This window comes from Coloeus monedula (assembly GCF_965178545.1).
Source record: "Coloeus monedula genome assembly, chromosome: 6".
NCBI lineage: Eukaryota > Metazoa > Chordata > Aves > Passeriformes > Corvidae > Coloeus > Coloeus monedula.
Genome location: NC_138786.1, coordinates 25,343,557 through 25,365,004, shown reverse-complemented (window position 1 = coordinate 25,365,004; position 21,448 = coordinate 25,343,557). Strand labels below are relative to the sequence as shown.

Sequence of the window (21,448 nt, the reverse complement as noted above, 5' to 3'; positions counted from 1 at the left end):
TTTCACTTTGATATTAAAAGTGAGGCAAAGACACCCACAGGGGGAAACCCCCTATATTTGAATTACTGAGATCAGCCTGGAGAACCTCCAAAAAGCTGAAGCTCAGTCTCACAAACTTTTGCTTAATGTAGACCATAAACCTTCCCCAAATTCATGCCTCACCAGCACAACTTCAAGAAGCACACAGCTCAATGCCACACTGCTTTCAGGCTAAGCTGAGACAGGACTGCTTGTATTGCTGAGGTTCCCAGTGACATGCTTCTCCTAACAGAGGGGCCAGAGCTGTCAGTTAGGGATAGTGTCATTACCTGCTTATTAATGCTTTTGTGATTAGTCCAAGATAATTAGCCGAGTACCATCAGAATGAGCAGAATTCTCTTCTTGCCCAGCTGACACAGTTACATAAACAGAATTCAAAGAACAGCCTTCACTAAACTACCCTATTAACTTAATTGACCCTCAATGGCAATGTTTTCCCAGAAAGCTACTTCTCAACCAGCAAAGTCATGTCAGGGAATGAATCCTGCCCATGGACAGCGAATGAGAACATACAGTTTTCACATACAATTTTTATCTTACATTTTTCGGCTAACCTTACAATACAGAGCTCAATTGCCCAATGAGGACATCTAATGGAGAGGTAAAGAAGAACAGAATTATAAAACAGGTTATGAGCACATCTTGGATTGCAACACTAAGAATTAACCAGAGGCTGATAGGCACAAAATTACATTGATTGGAAGTGTGTCTGCAGTTACCACTTGTACCCTCAGGTTTGAAGGCTTATCCTCCCCCTTCTATTTCCTCAGCACTTTGAGCATTACATAGCTTATATCTCAGGACTCTTAGCCCCCATCTTTGCAGGCTTCTGCAGCTCCAAAGGTTAATAGACATTTTGGACTCTACTGTGCAGAAGTGGTTCCAGCACTTCCCACTGTGAAAGCATGCCCTAGGTCTGGGAAACATGAAGTCTTGGTGTGAGGATGTTCATTCTATGCAAAATTTAGGTAAGTGGTTGCTTGCTGACTTGTTAATAGATTCACAGGATATTCCGAGTTGGAAGGGACCCACAAGGATGATCAAGCCCAACTCTTAAGTAAATGGCCTGTATCGGGATTGAACCCACAGCCTTGGTGTTATTAGCACCATGCTCTAACCCAACAGAGCTAATCTCATCTCCCACATTGTACAAAGAAAAATATAAACAGCTAATTAGAAAATGGCAGAAAATTATACCTGCAGGACACAGCTATCCTGCACAGGTTCCTTTTAAGGGAAAAGATTTCATAAAGCCCCAAGCCCACCTGATGTGTTTAACAAGAAAGGAAATGAAGTTTTACTTCAAGGAAATTGCCACAAGCATTTAATACCAGACTGCCCACTGCTTCCAGCTTCTTACCTCAGAACTCTACAGATAACCTTAACTTCAGATAGAAGGAAAGCAGAAGCCCCTGTTCTTTTGAAAGCCATGCCTGTTCTTTTGAAAGGCCTGACAACAGAAGCAGGAGACTGGGAAAACAAGAGTCCCTAGAAGATTCTCAACAACCTCTGCCAGAAAGGTTTCACTCAAGGTTTCATCTTACAGGAATTCCTCTGGAATTAATCTCATGCTTCAAACTACACACTCCAAATTAGAAGTCACAGCAAAAAGCACCTGTTTGCTCCTGGTTTATGACCAGGTAGGCAAGTAACCCTTCACCAATGCTACAGTGACTGGAGCAGGCAGCAGCAACCACCATGGATGACAGGCAAAGTGACCCAGAGATTCAGTCACAGGGACTGTAGCTGTTAGACTCCTGCAGGCTGGGGTGGATTGAATTATATGCCTCAGGGCATTTTTAAATTATACAGTTACCACAGAAAAGATCACACCTACATACCTCACTACATCTCACTGTCCAAATATGTGCCAACTGCCTGATCAATAAGAAGGTTATTTGCCCCGTTACTTCTGCCACTACAGTGACTCATCCCAGAAAACAAGACACAGTGGAGATGACGTAAGTACGTACCACTATTTCAAAAGAAAGATAACTCAAGACTTACTCAAGTGCCATTTTAAAGCTAACTTTGTCAGCTCCTTCTCACTTTTATGCCTTTTAATAGGGGACAAGAGGATATCTGACTTAAATTAACAGTAGGTAAGTTCAGGCCCAAGCAGTACCTACCATGTAATCAGCGTGAGACTCTCATTACGGCAGGCTATGAAAAAAAAACTATGGCAAGGATTTAGAAATAGATGAATAATTTTATGAACACCACCACTTATTTGCTATGCAACTACAGCAACAAGAAAGGCAGTCACTGTTCCAGCCTCAGTATAATCAGCTTATCTGCAGGACAGAGGAAAGAATTCCCTTTCCTCAGGCACTCCTGTGCGCAAACCCTTCTTCGTTAGTTACATCTGCATCCAACCTGGAAATTTTGCTTTTCTACAGCTCAAAGCATCTGTTTCAGAGAAACAGTAAGACTGGACCTTTCCTCTGGTGAGAGCACAAACCACTTGACAGAGAAGATGTGAAACTGAAACCCAGTATGGAAACCCTATCCCAAGTACCAATATAGCTATATCATCCACATAAGCCAGTGAAGACACTTTCACACAAAGGAAAGATTTTTCCTGATGCAAGTTCAATTTAGCTTATCCTGTTTCTTGTAACATATCTGAAGCAGAAGAAAAATATCCTTCCAAAAAAAGAATCACCTTCTTAAAAAACAAGACAGCAAAGCCTAAAATTTTCAGTGATCAGCATGTCCCCAACCATGTCCCCAACCAGCTCAGGTCAACAGGAGCCACTCTGAAAACTTACCTCTCTCAAGGGGAGAGAGGGGAAACCAACTGCATATACCCAAACCACTGACACAGAGCTTTGACTTTTTTCCCCTCTGGGCAACACTAAGAAAATTATTGTTAACCCTTCTAACTTAACAACTTACTCGTGACCAGCTTTCCACGCCAGCCCTGGGCAGAGTCTCCATGTGTAGCACGTGATGATAGGGTGTGTGATGGGGGGCACAAAGGACAGCATTAATGAATCCTGTGTTTTCACCCTTCTGCAGGGTCTGGCAAACACCAGGAGCACAGCTCACCCCAGAGATCTGCTGCAAGAGCCCATTCTTTTGCCTGTCTGTACTACCATTGAGAGGTCCAGTCTCTGCCCTTAACAATCTTCAGAATCCATCTGCAGCATGACAATGGCAGCTATAAACACATCAACACCAACATCTCTATTTTCATCTACACGAATAGCACACAACCTTATGAGAAAAGGTTTTTAACTCTGAAAATATTGAAAAGCCTCAGACTAGATGGGAAAGGTTTAAGAAAAAATAGAGGAGGAAGGGCAAGCATGTATCTTACCTCCTGAGTGAATCCTCCTCTGAGCTTTCCTCAGGCATTTCCTGGTTTAAGGCCTCCTGTGATACATTCCCAGGTCTGCTTGAAGCCGACTGGCTGTAAACTCTTTCCCAGTGCCCCGTCTCCTGGTTAAAGACCACTCCCACGGTCCTCTCCTCCTGCGGGGTGGAAGAGCTGCCCAGCTGCAGTCTGCTAGAGGCAGGAGCTCTGCCCTCGGTTCTCTCTGCAGGCTGCACCTGGCTGGTATTTGGAGGCACACCCTCAAATGTGCTTTGGACCTGCCCTGGTGTGTAGCTAGGCGTGCTTCTTTCCCAGCGCAGTGTGTCATTGTTAAAGGTCAGCAGGTTATGACAAGCACGACAGCGGTTCAGGTGACCCCGGGACAAATTGGAATTGTTTTCATTGCTTTGTGGAGTCTGCTGATGGGAGGGACCCGGTCGATCAGGCTCAATGTTGTTGTTGAGCATTTCTTGAGCCTGTTGCGACTGGCTGGGCTCCCCACCAATCCCCTGATCTAACTCCTGAAGCCGGTCATATTCCAGGAAGAATCGCCTCAAATCACAATGGAGCTCATTACGAATGCTGGCCGGATTGCTCGGGCCAGCACTACTACCACTGTTCACCTCAGCCCCTGGGGCCAGAAAGCCCCTCCCTTCTGTTGCAGAGGTATAGACTGATGCCTGGGAACCTCCCTCCTGCTGTCTGAGCACGGACAGCAAGCTCACGGAGGAGGCACTGGTCCTAGGGGGAGGCATGGCTTCCAGCTCGGACCGAGAGCTCATGTTCAGCACTGTCCTGGACCAGTCAGACCCACCCAAGCCTGAAGCCATCTCTCTTGCAGACTGTTGGTACCGGGACTGGTGGCCTGCCAAGGACCCGCTGAGGGACCGCCGTGTGGGGCCCAGGCTAAGGTTGCGCAGGGTGTTGCCAGCAGTGCTGCTCTGAACTGTGCTGAAAGCAGAGGGCCTGTTAAGTATCCCCTGCTCCTCCTGCACTACGGATGCCTGCTCTGGGGGTTGATAAGGCTCTGTCTGCACAGAGGAGAAGGAAGTGCCAGTGGCCCCAGAAGACGTGGAGGGTGCGTTTTCCTGGTGTGGGAAGAGAGAAGAAGGAAGTCTTGCACTAGAGCATCGGCTGCAAAGGCACAACATCCCCAGGTGCTGGCAGCACTCTGCTGTGGGATAGCTGACTCGCTCCCGGAGCCTGTTATAGACAGATGCCCTTGTGTTCTCACTGGCTGGAGGCGGAGGTGGTGGTGGTGGAGGCGGTGGAGGGGATGGGGTAGCAGAGTCTTGAACACTGTTTTGCTCTCCCACCTGTATGCCAGAGGAGCGGGAGGACAACATGTGCAGGAAGTTGTGGAGGAGGGGTGTGCGCCTCACAGGCTGAGATGGAAGGATAGCGCGCTGACGATAATGAGGCATCTCTGTGCTGTCCACGGAGATTTCCACTTCCTCATCGCTCTGCAGAAAGAAACAGTCAAAGTTCAGGCACCTCAAGACAAAATCCTATACCTCCAAATAAACTGCAGAAAGTCAGCTACCAGCCCAGACAGATTAAAGGATGTGTTAAGTCCCTTCCTAAAGGCCTTGACTTGGAGGAAGCCAGTTGAGATGATTTCCAAGTTCATTTTATGGATCTAGACAACCTCTTCCTACAGCCCAGTGAGCTTTCACAATACACTCTTCATACAAACAGAAGTATCAGCATCTGAGGGTCAGCAGCTGAGGGGAGAATTGTTAATACCTCAAATAGCTTCAAATCCAAAAGAACATCACAACAGAACTGAAAGAGCAGGACCATTGGGATGTTTGTCCCACCACTAGTCAGACAGAGAGGGCAAAAAGACCACATTTTGGAAAGCACTTTATTAGCCAGGCACATAACACAAGAACATTGACATGACCAATCAAGGTGAGACAGAACTCAGCTTAAGAAGACCTCAGGTTTTCAGAAAAGCACGAGGCTGCTTAGAAACAGACTAGGGCTCAAGTACATACATACAAAGAGTATCTTGTAATTAGCCAGTCAATACAAGTACAGACATTCCTCTTACCTGCTGGTTAGAAGGGTTAACAATCGCTGTGAGCAAGTAGTGTCCCAAGGGATCAAACCGTACCAGCCTAAAACAAAAGCAGTGCCAGAACATCAATCATCAGTTCACATTCCACATTGACACAGGAAGCTGAACACAGCAGGCAACAAAACCCCACACAACATATTTGCAATGAGAACATTACTACATTATCATCACCTTTTTATGAAGGATGTCAAAAAGTTTACACATTAAGAAGAACAAAACGTACCTATCTAGCTGAAGATTGCAGGATTTTATAGTCCACAGCAACACTACACTAAAGTTAAAAGCTGGAAGTAAGTACTCCTGTATCAATTGAAATAGCCAGAAAATTTAAAGGAATACACGTTTATATTACAAAATGGAATTTGGTACAAAGGGAGAGATTAACTTGCCTTGAATGTCACATCATTGTCTTATTTTAAATTGTTCAAAAGAAGGCATCAGGTTTCCAGCAATCCAGTGTCCTCTACAAGTGTGCCAAAGCAATAGCTCAGCACTCTGTTAAGGCAGTTGCTGCGTTTTCTCATCCTTGTGGCTGACAAGTTTAACTACTAAGCTGACAAATCAACATGAAGTAGATCTGGGCATTTAATGGACACATGCCCTATTACAAGTATGAACAACCAAGCTGATCTATGACTTTCAATTGCTTTTCTTTCTACCCACAGAATTGGTTTTCTTCCAGCTGAGTCAAGGAGCTGCAAGCAACACTTCTCTCCACTACTTGAGTGCAGAAGGTGCAGCATCCCAGAGGAACCTCACACACACTTCCCAAATCTGACCATTTTTCACATACAAGTGTTCTCTTCACCCAGAAGCAGGAGCTCACCTGACCCGCTCCATTTCACTGGCTGTTTTCACCACTGCAAAAGGCTCCCGACGACTCCAGTCCCAGAAATGTATCTCATTGGCAGTAGCAATCAGCAAGAGCTGAGCCGTAGGATGAAAAGCAAGCGATGCAATGGCATTGTTGCTATCTGTGAACCAGCTCTCACTTCCACCCTAGAGTGAAGAGTCAAGAACCACAAGCAATTTATCACAAAGTTTGCAATCATTAAGTTTCCATGTACTTGCCATGCCTCCCAGACTGCCCAGGGCATTGGAAGTGACATGCTACTTTGGCAACAACAACAGCTGTTCCCATACAAGGTCATGTGCCAGGTCTAGAATGTAATGCTACTTGCAACAATGACCACAGATGTATTTTTGTAGGTAAGTGTGTCTCAAGCAGCCTGTAAAAATCCTTCATTTCAAAGCAACCAGCTAAGCCCACGTGTTTTGTCTCTGTGCCAATCACCAAACTAGGTAGAGCAGCAGCTCCTCTAATCAACAGTTCAGATATGCTCAGTGGAATGACAAATGGTATGTCTCTCACAAAGGCTAAACAGGCACCTTGTACAAAGCTCTCCAGCATTACCTGTACCACTGTAATCAATGAAACAGGCACTGCTAAGAAGTATGACCTACCTGGCAGGATTGAATGAAGAATATGTCACCTCCTCTCTAGACAGAAGAGGATGGCTATGGTCTGTTCTATGCTTTTAGAGATAGGTCCCAGAAAAACTTCCAAACAGCTCTCTTACCAGGTAACATTTGGAAAACAAACTCACCCAAAAAAAGTCACCACCCACCAAATATCAAAGGAACATATGTTTCAGGAAAGACTTACATGTAAATCCCAAATTCTAACCTCCCCATCTAGGCATCCTGAAGCAATGAGGCCTGGGATGGTGGGATGGAAGGTGACACACCAGGGAGTGCGGCGATGTCCAACCAAGGAATGAACACACTTGCCCGTTTTCACCTCTGTGATGTAGATGTTGTGGTTCACATGTGTGGAAGCCATTAGGGTCCTGGGAATGCAGAAGGTATGACAAACATTAGCATAAGAAGAATACAGCAAAATCAGACCATGGTTAGCTTCATCTCAACAGGGTCTGTTCACGCCTAACCCAGCAGCTCTCCCACACAGAGCTCAAAGGGTAAGAGGCTACTCTTTCACCAGTGGTCACAAAGCTTCCTGTAGCCAGATTTCAGGGTCCATGCAAACATGAGCTCATCTGAATCTGCAAGCACAAACTTGACCTTGACTGTCAGAGTGAACATGCAGCTCAGAAGGCACTCATGAGTGACAGTCTGGGGCAAATAAATATTCCCAATTCTCCACACCATGTCAACCACTGTCAAAGCAAGTGATACTATGAGAGATCCCACCTCCATTTCTGCTTCCAGTACACACATCATTCTGCTCTGTTCTTTATTCCTAGATACCCCAGTGAATGTGTCACATCATTTGGGCATGTTCTATTAAAACATCCTTTACTCCCTTTAGTTTCTTACGAAATCCCACGGTGTCTGCACAGATCCTTTTTCCTTAGAACTTTGTATCACCTGGGTACCTCAGAAATTAAACACCAACTATGCTTGAAGCTGTGAGATAGGAAGGTGCACACGTTCCATCCATGCGTATCAGGAACCAGAAGTTTCATTTGGCTGTTCAGGACTGGACAACTCAATGGGCACAAGCCTCCATCACTTTTGTAAGTGTAGGGAGACTGCTGAAACAGGGAATGAACTAGGAGTTAATTACCTGTCTGGACTAAACGCCAGCAAGAAGGTGGAGCGTGGACTGTCAGGTAACTCAACTTTCTGAAAAAGCCAACAAAGCAGGAAGTGTTGCAAGAGTCATATGATCATACTTTGACTGTAAGCCACACAGACAACAAGGGGAACCCGCTGCAGGAACATATCTAGTATCACATCACTGCAGGAACTGAACAGAGCCAGAGAGCATGTCAAGTGTAACACATCAAAGTACAATCACAAGACAATTTATTTCAAATCCCTGCCTCCCTTCCCCCACTCCAAGGTCAAGCTATGTAGCTCTATCCCACAACCTTACCTTGCCCTCCCATTTCATCCATCGAGTTTTATCCTCCACCAACTCCTGCAGAAGCCGCTGAGCACCCAAGGCTTGGGTACCCCGTTCCCTACCCCACAGGATGCGGACAGCATTCTTCTCTGGGACAACCTTCATGGCTCTCAGGTGCCAACACCACACCAGCTACTGAGGAGACACCAGCAGGTTCCAGATGACAACCACCACCAAGCTACAAACAGGCTATCCACATTTCAGTTGTTTATCTTCATGGAAACCTAAAAAGATAAGAGACTAATAAGGAAGGCAGCTTTTACGTTGATCACCCAGATAAAGTAAAAGTTTTAAATCCATAAAATACTAGATTGAGAGACAAATCTTTCTTCATACATAGCCTTTGCTACCTGCTTCCATTATCAAGGCCTGACTTTGACATTTCTGCAGCCAAAGATTACTTTGAAAGCACCCAGCTCTTCCCTTGTACACATGCCCTAGGCACACGATACATATGGAGAATTAAAAATTGGCCTTGAAACTCCCTTCCCTTCATCTCTTGCTGTATATAATAAAGAAAAAAAGATTTAGGAAGATACAGTCTTTACACCTTGAAGATTTAGGTCCTGTCTGGGAAGGGTGTCTGAAAGCTAGAGGAATAGCATTATCAAACTGACAATATGACAGAGGAATGAGTAGCTCTCAGGAACTACTCAAATTTCAGTCACAGGTCAAACTATCAAGGTCAGACAATTGATATACCTCAAGTCCAAATTATTTCAGACTCCATCAACAGCTTACAAAACATGAAAACAACGATGTATGGGACAGCGGCATCAAGATTATTCCATCGTCTGCACATCACCTTTCAATCTGCATTGCTCTGAAAACAACAGTTCACCCAAGCAATGCACAATGGCAAAGAATAATGCTTTTTGGAACACTTTGAGCTGCAAAGGAAAACTTTAATATCCATTGTCTACAAAAAAATCTAAATAATTATAATAAATAAGTACTATAGTGACTCTAATAGCAACCAAGCCACACAGCTTTTCAGTGGTGTCATACATTGGAGTTTGCCACCAAAAGCTCTCCAGAAAAGTTTCTTAGAACAGATAAACCAAGAAACTCTGCTGCAATGCTATTACCTTCTGATCCCAGCAGAGTGTGCATACTACTCTGACATCTCTTGGTAACATGAAGACAAAGATAAATCCTACTCAGTTTATGTTAAACTGAACAAAACCATTAATATTCAATAGAGAAGGAAACAATAATTAAAAAAACCAAAACAAAACATATAAAGAAAAAAAAAGGTTCATGTGCCCAAGAGACAAACAGTTAAATGACAGAACTCAGAATGGTCATTAGCAAAACTTTCTTTCCTCCCACCCTCCCTAAAAAAACTCTCCTGAACAGATGATTTAAGACAGCTGCAGCTTATAGGGAGAAGCTGTCTGAAGAGATAAGTCAGGAAAATGAGTTCTAATAAAGCAAATCAGTTTTTATTTGTAGAAGTAAAATAAAGAGTACTGAAGTGATTAACAAGTAAAGGTATCCATCTTCCTAGAAAAGAAATTCTCCAGTGGAAGCTGAGCTAGCTGGAAATTCCCTGATGCTTAATGTGAACAGCATGAGGATCATGTATTTTAGAGAAGCTGAACTCCACAGTGTACAATAAGCCTTCTTTGGAGAATCTGAAAGTCAGCCAAACATTAGGTAGGAATTACTCTACCAATAAAAGTCTTGCTGGAAAGCAACACAAAAACTAAAGATATTATGCTGCATGAGAATTCTTAAAAATAACTGTACAGATTAAAAAAGCCCAGGTCCAAAAATGCTAGAAGAAGGGTAACTGGAATAGATACATCGAAAAGTACAATATAATACAGGAGTCCCTAAACTAAAAATCTTCTTTAACTAAAAGCTAATAAATCCTGATCCAGATTCTGCAAACAGCCCCAGGCACCCATGTTCAGAAATGACTAAGTTCAGGCAGTCAGCAGCATGGAGGAGAAGGACAGCTCAGAACAATACAGGCAACAAAAAGTCTACTTTACAGGAGGAAACTCTAAATCTAGTTTAACTCTTAATCTAGTAAAATTAAGAAAACAGTAGCTGAATATTCTATATGGGTGTATTCAAGGAATTTGGACTACAACAACCCAAGAATAAACAGGACACCAATGGAAGACCAGTCCAGCAGCTGGAATAAACTGAAGTTTGAAAAGACTTAAAACATTAAGCTTTGGAATAGCCTTTCAACAGCTGTAAAAGATAAACCACATAAATAACTTGAGATCATGGTAATTTACAAGCAGGGTAACCCAATCACTCATGAGAAAGAACAAGATCTGACAACCTAGCAACATTTCAGTCCTATCAGAAGAACTAATGTTCCCTAAAGTACAGTAGCAACAAGGAAATCAAGAGGTTTAACAAACGACTTTAAGTTTATTTATGCCATGGACAAGTTTACATATTGTAAAACAAATGGGGAGATAACTCCTACAACTGCAGTCAGTGAAGTTCTAGTATTCACCTTATTGAAAGACCAAGTCATCTCCACCATATAAAACCAAGTACATACCTTAACACAGCTCATCTAAATCTTTGCATGTGTGTCCTAATTTATTCAACTAATACGGTTATAACAAACACTTCATATGTGAGCCTGAGTGCTTGAACTTGATGTTTTTCCCTCAGGGACTGTGCCTCATTTTTTCAGCTTCTTCTGACTCATGTCTTTATCTCATTTTAGAAGTAAACAAAGAAAAACTCAGGGCTCTAATGCCTTCACAGTACCCTGCTAACCTGCTCAACATTTTTAAAAGCTGCAATCTCTTCAGAAAACACTGACTGTATCCTTCTGGAGTGATGCTGAGTTTCCAGTGTTACCTCGGGTCCTCTCAGGGGCCAAACTTTATCCTTTGTCTGAATTAGCCTGAATACAGTAACTGCTCCACTAGCTGGGGACACATTCAGCAAAACTTCAGACAGGCAAAGAAACTCAGAGCCTTCAAATGGAGAAACAGATGCAGTGTAGACATTGGCATTATCTTCACTCATTTTAGCAGGAAGCCTTTAACCTTTCTATTGGAACATGTGTTCAGCTTCAGTTTGTTTTGGTGTGGGGTTTTTGTGGTTTTTTTTTTTCCTTTGTGTTTTTGGTTTGTATAGGGGTTTTTTGTGATGGTGTTAAAGGATTTTGTGATGGTGTTAAATTTTTCCTCTAATCTAGTAAAGATACATTTGAGCAAAATGTTTGTAGTTGGTGGGTAAGTTGAACAATGACAGCATGTTCTTAAATACCATTACCAGTTAAACCATTGATGTACCAACCATATTTACAGCCACTCATTAGCCATCTGACTAACAAAGTTTAAATTAAACACAGTAGGTTTGAAAATACTTCTTGTCACTCAGCATAAATAAAACTTGCAGCTCACCAGATCAAACCTGTTCAGGTGAGTGCTGGACTGATTTAGTAACAGTGTCTAATACCCACAACTATCACAACTGATAAACACCTGACCGCCTAAAGAGGGATTGGTATTGTTCTGTTTCCTTCTTGTTGTTGGGTTTGTTTTGTTTATTTGTTTTTTGGGAGGAGGAAGGGCAATCTGGTTGGCTGGTTTAATGAGGATGACCAAAACTGTCCAACAGCTGCAAGATCAGCTGATGCCCTGAATGTGATCTAGAGAACCACTGAAAATTCTGAAAATGGAGAGTCAAGAAATTTTTCTATAATCGGCAGCTTTCTTTCCTTAAGAGTTTTGTCCCTTCAGGGCATTTCAGGACAACATGCTGGGCTGTTTAGTTTTGGAAAGAGCATTACACAGCCCAAACCCAAGCCTTTTACTTGCTCTGTAACAGCTGTTCTCGAAGAAGCCTGAAGAATTCCCAGCATTAGAGTAATGTAGGTTCACTTGTAATTGTCACTTTTACAGATGCTGAACCTCTAAAAAACCAAAGTCAAGCTGCAAATTTGTAATACTTTGTAGTGGTACACAGCCCCCTGAAAACACTGATAAAAATGTAGGGAGCAAGAGAAGAGGAATAAAAAGAAGCACATTCAAATTGCCATACAGAAAGGATGTCAAGTTATTTTATGCATTATGCAATGGCTCACCGCTGCAGTTCAAAACTTCAGCACTTTACAGAGATGATGGTCGCATCTCTTAATGTGCCCCTCCCCATCTTTGTTGATACTAATTTTGTGGAGATTCTGGTACCACCACACTGGGAGCACAGCTGGCTTTGATACGAAGCCAAATACTGCAATACTACCCCATGTTATTCAATTCTTCATGGGGGAAAAACATTATTCCATGTGCCCTTCAGCTCTCAGACTAATCTATCACCACTCCAAAGAACTTTGTGGTTGTGTGATGAGCCCAACACTAAAAGCCTTTCCTAATGCACGTGCACAGAATCAGTGTAAACAGCTCCATTGGTGTTTAAAAAGGAAATAGAATTTTAAAAAAGCGCTGCAATCAGTAAATGATATTTACAATGGGAGATGTATCCAAAAGATACAAATGTCCAAATAATTTCGGACAATTTTGCTGCCCAAAGAGCTCTCACGTGACTGATGAAGAAAGAGGCAATATGAAGTGAAATATTAAAGCTGTCTGGGTTCCACAGAGAGAATGCATTTATAAGACTTCATGTAAGAAACCAGAGGAAAAAAAGCACATGCCAGTAGTTTTGGTTCCCAAGTCCCTTTGTCAAGTTTTAAGACTTCCAGAACGTATTGACTGTAAAACAGCCATGATCCACACAGCTGATGGGCCAGGGCAAGCAATACACTCTGTATTAAAAGAACATGCATGGGAAAAAAAAAAGGATTCAAAACACAACAAAAGCAAAACTGTGGTGAACAATGAGGCATGCCACTGTCCTGCAAAACCACAAGCAAACTTGTCTGCAGAAAAGAAGAGGAAACAGATTATTACACTGAATTCCCCCTGCTCTGGCCAGGGGCCTACCTATCTTGTAAGCCAGTTACTTCTGTTTTCAAAATGTCTGTTCTTAAGCAGTGTGTCCAGCACTAACAATGCCATTGCAGTTACCCCAAATTGAAGTGCAGCATCTCAGGCTTTAACACCAACAACATACTAAAAATGTCAAGAGAACTGTTTATTGCATTTAATAAATGTTAGTAATCTAAATTTAATTTATTTAATAAATAAGTTATTTTAAAAAGTTATTTAATAAATATTAGCAATAATTTAGCATTCCCAATACTGCACATGTGGGTGGGTTCTCCAAGAGCAATAAGATCATCAGACAGGCATGAAAACAGTGTATGCAGCACTACAGCCCAAATGCTTTATCTTACTGACAGTGATCCTAATGAAGGCTGCAGTCACAAGACAGGCTATTTCCTCTAAGGATTTTCTACAAGTTGGTTTCCCTTGTATTTTACATAGTTTAATTTTGAAGCAAACTGACTTATCAAGACCCCTTATGCTTTTCAAAAGCTCAAAAGAGCAAAAAGTGCCCACTGAAAACAGCCAAAGATCATCTTGCCAAGGACTACAGACTACACAGCCCCTCCTTTTGCAGGCACTCCATTGATAAAACAATAAAATCTGGCTCTGAGACTCACAGACAGGAGATCTCCAAGAACAAACCAGATGCCTAGAACATAATTTGGAATATATATGAGCAATCACACAGCTCCAGGGACTTTCTAGTTCCCTTCCTTGCTTACAATCTGTGTTACCCTCCCTTCTGCAATATGGAGATTATAATACCATCATTTTCCCAAATTGCATTAAACAGTACCATGTAAGAAGCCCCAGAAACACTACACCAGATAGAAGACCTGAATTTATACTTGCAATTTTATTAAAAATACTGATGGAATCCATACCAAATGTCATGCCATTCCCTCTAAACCTTTTTGTGTGTCCACACGAAAAACTGAGCAAAATTTTTAAAAAAGTTTATGTAAAACCAAAACTAAAAAGCTGATTTGCCCTCTTTACACTGCATCAACTCAGTTTAACAAACAAGACAACTCAAGGAGTCCTAGTTTGGTAAGTAACTGACCTATGTATCACTGGCATTTGAACAATGCTATAACAACAACAAAATCAGTAAAAAATAGGTGACATGAGTCATATCCCAAATAATTGCACGGATCAAAACATAAGTGTTGGAAGACCAGGACTATGTTCATTATTAAATGACAGGGCCATATGAATTTCTGGCAATGTATGTAATCAGCTACATGTTTAAATTTACTTCAAACAACATGATTTGTGTTCCCTTAACTCCATTTGTGGTAATTCCAGATGAGCCTTGAGACTGTTTGTAGAGCTATTAGCTCTTCTTAGATTAAAAACAAACCAAAAAAATACCAAACAAAAAAACCCCCAAACACCAGAAAACATTTTGCATAGAGCAAACTTCAAGATACTTTGCAGTAATACCTAAATGAACAAAAAATTGAAAATAAAACTACATTGGACTAGAATCTTTAAACACAGCTAACTCACAAACAAAAACAGTCTACAGAGGGGTAAAAAACAACTATCTTAAGCATGATTAATCAAAACAAAAAGCAAACCCATTATTTTGTTCTGTTTCTACTTGTGTGTCCTTGATTATCCTTAAAAAAAAGAAAAAAAACCCCAACTGCTTAATTTAAGAATTTAGTTACAACAAGAGTTGGTCTTCAACTAAGTGCTCCTAAACATGGAGAATAAAAAACACTTAGGAGAAGTGAAAGAAAGTTCATGATGCAACTATCCAACAGAATCCAAAACTAATACCATGAAGGCACTTCCATTATAGGGCCCTGGTTTTACTCTTCCAAGTTTTTAAATATTCCCCAAAGGATTATACTGTAAGCTGAAGTTTTTCCTTGATTAAAGCCTGAGAGAGGTGGAAAGTAATTCAAAAGCACATTTTCTGCAGATGCAGTAGACACACTGCTCTAAATTGCATTCACTGCAATAAGTGTTTACACATAAAACAGGATTCCTAAAGAAAAATAACTTGTCTTAGTGCTTCATGATTGAAAAATTCAATGCTGCGTTTTAAACTGCAACTACAAACAGCTCAGGAATTTCAATTACCTTACAAAGATGTCAATAGTACTTTGTCATTTCAAGATCCTGTATGACTGCAACAAGGAGCTAATTGCCATTAGAATCTTAATTTGTCTTCCCAGTCTGGATTAAATGAGCTAAATGCACATAAAAGAACTTTTCAGTCAAAAGAAGTACATTAAAGTGCTAGCTATTTACAGCAAAATGAAGACATGGAACAGAAACTTGCAGATACCAACTCCTACAGGTCAGAAAATGAATGGTAAATATAAAAAGGGAAGTAATAAAAATAAATGTAAGTAATCACCCATGTCTGGAGTCTGACAGTTTCATCTACCAATGAGAATACGGGGCACTTTCATAACTATTATTACAACTTCCACATAAACTTAATGAATTCTTGAGAAGAGAGATATTAGTTTCAATCCAGAAGACAGGAAGAGAATAGATGTAATTTCACAAAGCTGTAAGATAAGTCAAACACTAGAACTGTAATCTGGAAGATTAAGAGTTGGTTTCCACAATTCCATACTCAAACCATAGCATCTTTTGTTAAGTACCGTACACAGCAGGAAATGAGGGACAGAGAAAAGAGGAAGCCAGAGCAATAGAGAGACAAACAGAGCGATACAGAATTCAGATTAACCCCCTAAAAAACTATTCTCATTTAGATAGGAAGGTAAAGGAATTTTCAATTCAAAGTCCCATTATTTACATTAGAAGTCGCATCAAGGTTCCTCAAGCTCAAGGGCCACAGCCAAGTGCCCGCATGTGACATCACACATTCCACAGAAATGTGGGAGTGCCAACACTACAGAGGAGCAGAAGCAGCATCACGTACCCCCAAGGAGAAGACAAAGTGTTTTATGCATTCAAGGCTGCACTTAAGGCATACGCACCTTATCCAATAAAGAAAAAGCAACTGGAAGCAAGGACATGTTTTAGAAAACACAGGTCATAATTTCCTGCTCACATGGAAATATGGTAACAAGACCAAAAGCAAAAATGATGCACACAGAAGCTGAAGTCTTCACACAAAGAGGTATCAGAATTATAGAAGAGGTGGGAGACAATGAAGATTTAGACTAAACAAAGAAACACAGCCAATTCTAACACCATTGCCCTTCCTGGCCTTAGACTGACTCTGTGGGAGAAATATAAAGGGAGGGGAAAAGGTGTCCAAAACATGAGTCAGAGACTCCTCTCAGCAATTCTATGCTGCTCAAGGTGGAGAATTAGTAATACACACCAGGAAGAAGGAAGCAGGAATCACTCTGCAAAGACAACCCAAAACACCTCACTGAGAACATCTGCAGGGGAGCTGTGCAAGCACACAGATTAAGATGATCTTCTCCATGCTCAAGTCTGACACCTCACCATCCTGTTCAACAAACAGCTACTAGACAACAATCCCAGTCAGAATTCCTAACGACCAACTAAGTCCTGAGATGCAGACAAGCAGTGCTTCCTCTTGTAGAGGAAAGCAGGTCTCCGCTTGTTTCAAGCAACCCAAGCAATGGGTCTTTCATCAGGCGACTACTACATCCTGTAATAACCCTCCAGTAATACATTTCTAATATTAATCCTCTTCCACTGCATATCACATTGTCATTCACTTTTGTAAACCAAAATCCTTCTGTCCTTGACTTACTAATATTTTGTTTCTATCACCCTCCTTGCTAGGATAGCACAGGGCTACTAATACAAAACACACAAGGTATTACCATGCACTATACCCTTTATCAGGCCCCCAGAAACTCCATAGGAGGGAAAAAAAGTACCTTAGTGCTGTTTGCATTAGTAGTACTAGTAAGTATTCACATCAACAATAACTGCAAGACCCATGAGTTCAATCAGCTCGCTAACCATGGCATAACACATACCACAGTTTCTTTCCAGAAGTTTCTTTAAAAAATAATTATTTGAATGCCAAACTTCTGGCAGAGGGATTGCAGCAGACAGGCTCATTGCTTGCCTTCTTTAGAACTGGTTGTTACAGCTGCATAAAAGTTAGAAGTGCTGCTCAGAAAATGGAAAAGTAGGAAACAACCAAACAAGAATCTAGAGGGTCAGTTATGACTCAGAAAAGGGCAAAAGAAAGAAATCTGAGAAGAAGCTGTCAGCAAAGTAAACATTAGGCAGAAACTGCCCAGCAACTCAATCTGAAAAGGCATGTCCAGATATTTGGATCCAAATACATTCTTCATTCCAAGTATTAGGAAAAATATAAATGCTAGTGGACTGCCCTACTCATTCAGAGCCACACTGCCACAAATAACACACTATTTGTGACCATCAAAATACAAATGGACCAATTTTTTAAAAAAATTACCCAGAGAAGCATCAATTGTGGACTCCAGAACTGGCACACAGGCTACACTGAAGAGTTATGAATGTTAGGAAATGCATTAGAGCAGCCCTTCAGAACACAAGAAAGGATTTTAAACTTAGCAGAGAATTTCAGGTCCTGTTGCCTACATCACCCATATGGCATTCAAATCTGCATGGATTTAACCCCATACCACATTCTGAAAACCGACCCGACAACAAACTTAACAGACCAGTAATGGACTGGCAATAAGTGCACATTACCAGCAGGTCATTCTTAGGTCCCATTTTAACATTCCCATTAGCAATTTGAAAGAGGATGGGAGTGGCAAAGGCAAAGAAGCCAGATGACATTTGCAGAGGACACCAAGCTGGGTGGAGCAGTAAACAAGGACAAATACAGAAAAACACACTGGGTTTTTAAATAAAGACCAAAGAACACGTTATACAGAGGAGAAAACGGAGCAGCAGTGAGCACTGACCATATTTACACAGACTTCACACTCATATAACTGATCTTCCTGAAGACAAGCTTGCATCTAGATAACAATTCTTGAATCAGTCTGTTACCACAGAACAATACTTGAAAGTGTGTAGTGAGAAAAGCTACTTGTAACTACCTACAGAATCTCTTGAAGATGAAACGCTGATTTAGTGCAGGAAAAATTGGTTTCCAAAGGCAGCCGAACACATGGTATTGACAAGATCACAAGCAATCCAAAAAACACTACAGGAACACTACAGAAATTGATGTGTTGTCAGGAAAAATGTAGTAGGTGACAACAAAAATGTTCCCAAAGATGGTGAATTAGTTGGGCTCGTTTCCTCACAAGACAAGACGTAACTAGAGATACACCTGAAAGCATTTTATGCCAAACACTACTTTCACAAGCAAGTGTTCTGCAACACACGGTGAAAAACAGGAGAGATAGAGCAGACACTCGCTGCACATTTTATTTGGGTAAGGCCGGAAAACAACAACAAAAGACATTATTTCAAAGTAACAGTCCCAGAACGCAACCGGACCGAGCCCGGACCGCGGGCCCTCGGACGGTGCCGTGGGGGCAGCCAGAGGGGCGGGGGCGATGGACAGGCAAGCACCAGGAGCCCAAGCTCGGACAGAAAAGCCGGTTTGCGGCACGCTGAGGCGGGCGGCAGCGGGGCGCGGGCTGCTCTCCGGGACTGGGAACGCTCTCCCCGGGGGCTCCCGTTGCCGCCGGCTGGCGGGAGGCAGCGCCGCGGGTTTCGCCCTCCCGCCACGGCGCCCGGCCCGGGGCAGCGCGGCGGCCTCCCCGCTCCCCCCACCGGAAGGCCGCGGTCCCGGAACTCCCGTACAAAGGCCCCGGCAGCGAGCCCCGACTCCCTCCCGGCCACGTTCCACCCGCCGCGGCCTCACACGGGTCGGTATCGCCGCCTTCCGGGGCGCCGCCGCAGGGCCGGCCGCGCCCGCCCGGGAGCGGCAGCACGGCCTCGGCACGGGGCCGGCCGCGCGCGTAGGCCCGGAGCGTACCTGTAGCGGCGGGGCCGGAGCGGGCCGGGCCGGGCCGGGCGGGCGGAGCGGCCCCGGGGTCGGTCGTCGCCGCCGCCGCGCCGAGCTCCGGCCAGGCGGGCCAGCCGAGCGCCGAGCGAGGCCCAACGGCGGCGGCGCCGAGCGCGGGACCAAGGCCCGAGCAGCCGAGGCTAGAACGCCGCCAGACAGAGCCAGCCGAGCGACGAGGTCTTCCACCGCCGCCCGGGGGCGACGGAGAGCAGGCAAGAGCAGCCGAGCCCCGAAAACTGCAGGGCAGCCCCCCTGCCCGGAATTTAAAAGCTGCGTAATTTACCTTAGAGAGGTGCGGGATACGGAAAAAATGCTCTTAGCAGAATTAATGTGAACTAATATGTACAATAGTCAGACTGTATAAGACAGATTGGAAGTTACTGTTCTAAACTTCCAGGAAAAGTGTCGTCCAGGCTTGATGGGAGAGATGGGCTTAATGTGTTCACAAACGCCCAGGTGTGACAGAACCGACCCGGTGCTGAACCACGGCTCTGGACGTCTCCAGGTTGTTGCAGAACCTGGGCACTTTGAAACCCCGAACTTTAGGGGAAATACGTAGCAGGCGGATCGCGGAGGGTGTACCTTCCCAATACCTCAGCCAATGGGGAAAGGAAGAGGGCAACACGCACTCGGGAGTTCGGAATACAAGGATAGGAGACCTCCAAAATCTTGAGAGACCCTACGGGGGTATGCCCCAGTGGACTCTCTGCCTTTATTCAAATAAAGTTGCAGGAACCTCTGTCTCCTTTGTGGACACTGGCTTTTCACATCGTGATTTTCTGCATACACCAAATCACAAATCTCGAAGTCATTTGCAGAAAAGAATTTTTTTTCACAGTTTTTTTCAGCCTGGAAAAGAGAGGGCTTCTGGAAGACATAATTGCTGCCTTCCGGTACCTGAAGGGAACTTAGAGAAAAGATGGAGCAAGACTATTTACAAGAGCATGTAGTGACAGGACAAAGGGGAACATCTTTAAATTGAAAGAGAGTAGGTTTAGATTAGGTATTAGAAAAAATTCTTTACTCTGAGGGTGGTGAGGCACAGGAATAGGTTGCCCAGAGAAACTGTGAATGCCCCATCCCTGAAGTGTTCAAGGCCAGGTTGGATGGAGAGAGCTCTGAGTAACCTGACCCCACGAGGGAAAAGAAAAAAGTCTAGGTGAATTGTTTTGAAGGAAGCTGCTTAGGAGTATGTGAGGCAAACTGGTCCCTACACTTCCTGAGTGAAGAAAAGGGTACTGACATCTGACTCAGGCAAGAATAGTGTTCCTTGGATTGGTTTTGTCTGGTGTGGCCTGATGCAGTTTTTGCCCAAACTGACAAGCAGTGAGATCAGTTTTGAAATTAAACTCTACTGCAAATGACAGTGGCTGAAAGAAGACAAAACGGAGCAGCAGATGTGTTGCAGGAAGTGCCTTCACTCTGAGTTCGCTCTGGCCTCGGCACACGCTGGGAAGAGCTATTCATAGTGTAAATTGAGAAACTCCAGCTTGTCATTAAGTGACAATGTTTGTACCTACATATGTCCAAGTCTCACTTGACCTTGCCACCACCCACACAGCTCTCAGTGTCTGCTGGTGTTTTGGTCTCGTGAACAGTATTTTTAGCACAGACCATCAGATGTGATTATGAGCCATCAGGCACCATATATGGCAGCAACTCTTACCTTAAAAATGTTTTTGTAGAAAACAATGCTTGTCTGCTTTTTCTGAGGTAAAAGGAGCAGGAGTTTTGCTGCAGTGACCAATAGTAGTTCCTATATGATACCTCATGTGTAAAGAAAACTGAATTACGTCTCAGATCTTTGTACATAACATTTCACAGCTCCCATCGAAGCTTCTGAAAATGTTTCACTTACACATCATCAAGCAGGCTTGGTTTTCTGTGAGATGGTAAGTGCTCACTGCCACTGCAAACCTGGCAGACTGTATCTAACCCTGCATCCATCCTGCACTTGTATTCTTCAAATGTGGGGCATGATCCAAGCTCGCTTCCTCTAAAAGGACAGACCCATAATGTCAGGTGGTTGCACTGCTACTTTAAGTAGTTACAATTTTGTAGTTTTCTGCATTCCCTACCACTTTTGTTCCATTTACTGCCCAGTAAACATTAAAATCTAAGAAACAAAATTTTCTTAGACTGCTGTCATGAGATCCTTGGAAACACTTGTGCCTTTCAGAGAGAGAACATTTCCAGGAAACTGCCC

The 21,448-nt window shown here is 43.2% G+C and overlaps 1 protein-coding gene across 2 annotated transcripts in view; it reads right to left on the bottom strand.

Moving 5' to 3' along the window:
* AMBRA1 (autophagy and beclin 1 regulator 1) overlaps positions 1-19,348 on the bottom strand; it is a 129,449-nt gene extending 110,101 nt beyond the window's left edge. Inside the window, exons 1-8 of one of the 2 annotated variants that reach the window (XM_082283153.1) lie at positions 19,213-19,348; positions 8,341-8,594; positions 8,029-8,087; positions 7,108-7,291; positions 6,268-6,440; positions 5,415-5,481; positions 4,675-4,821; positions 3,362-3,516 (exon numbers count right to left, since the gene is read on the bottom strand). In XM_082283153.1, the coding sequence (XP_082139279.1) occupies positions 3,362-3,516; positions 4,675-4,821; positions 5,415-5,481; positions 6,268-6,440; positions 7,108-7,291; positions 8,029-8,087; positions 8,341-8,475 (920 nt within the window). In that variant the 5' untranslated portion in view covers positions 8,476-8,594; positions 19,213-19,348. Of the gene's footprint in view, positions 1-3,361; positions 4,822-5,414; positions 5,482-6,267; positions 6,441-7,107; positions 7,292-8,028; positions 8,088-8,340; positions 8,595-19,212 lie in introns of both variants that reach the window. The other variant, XM_082283152.1, reaches the window with a different exon arrangement.
* Between the last annotated feature and the right edge of the window lie 2,100 nt (positions 19,349-21,448).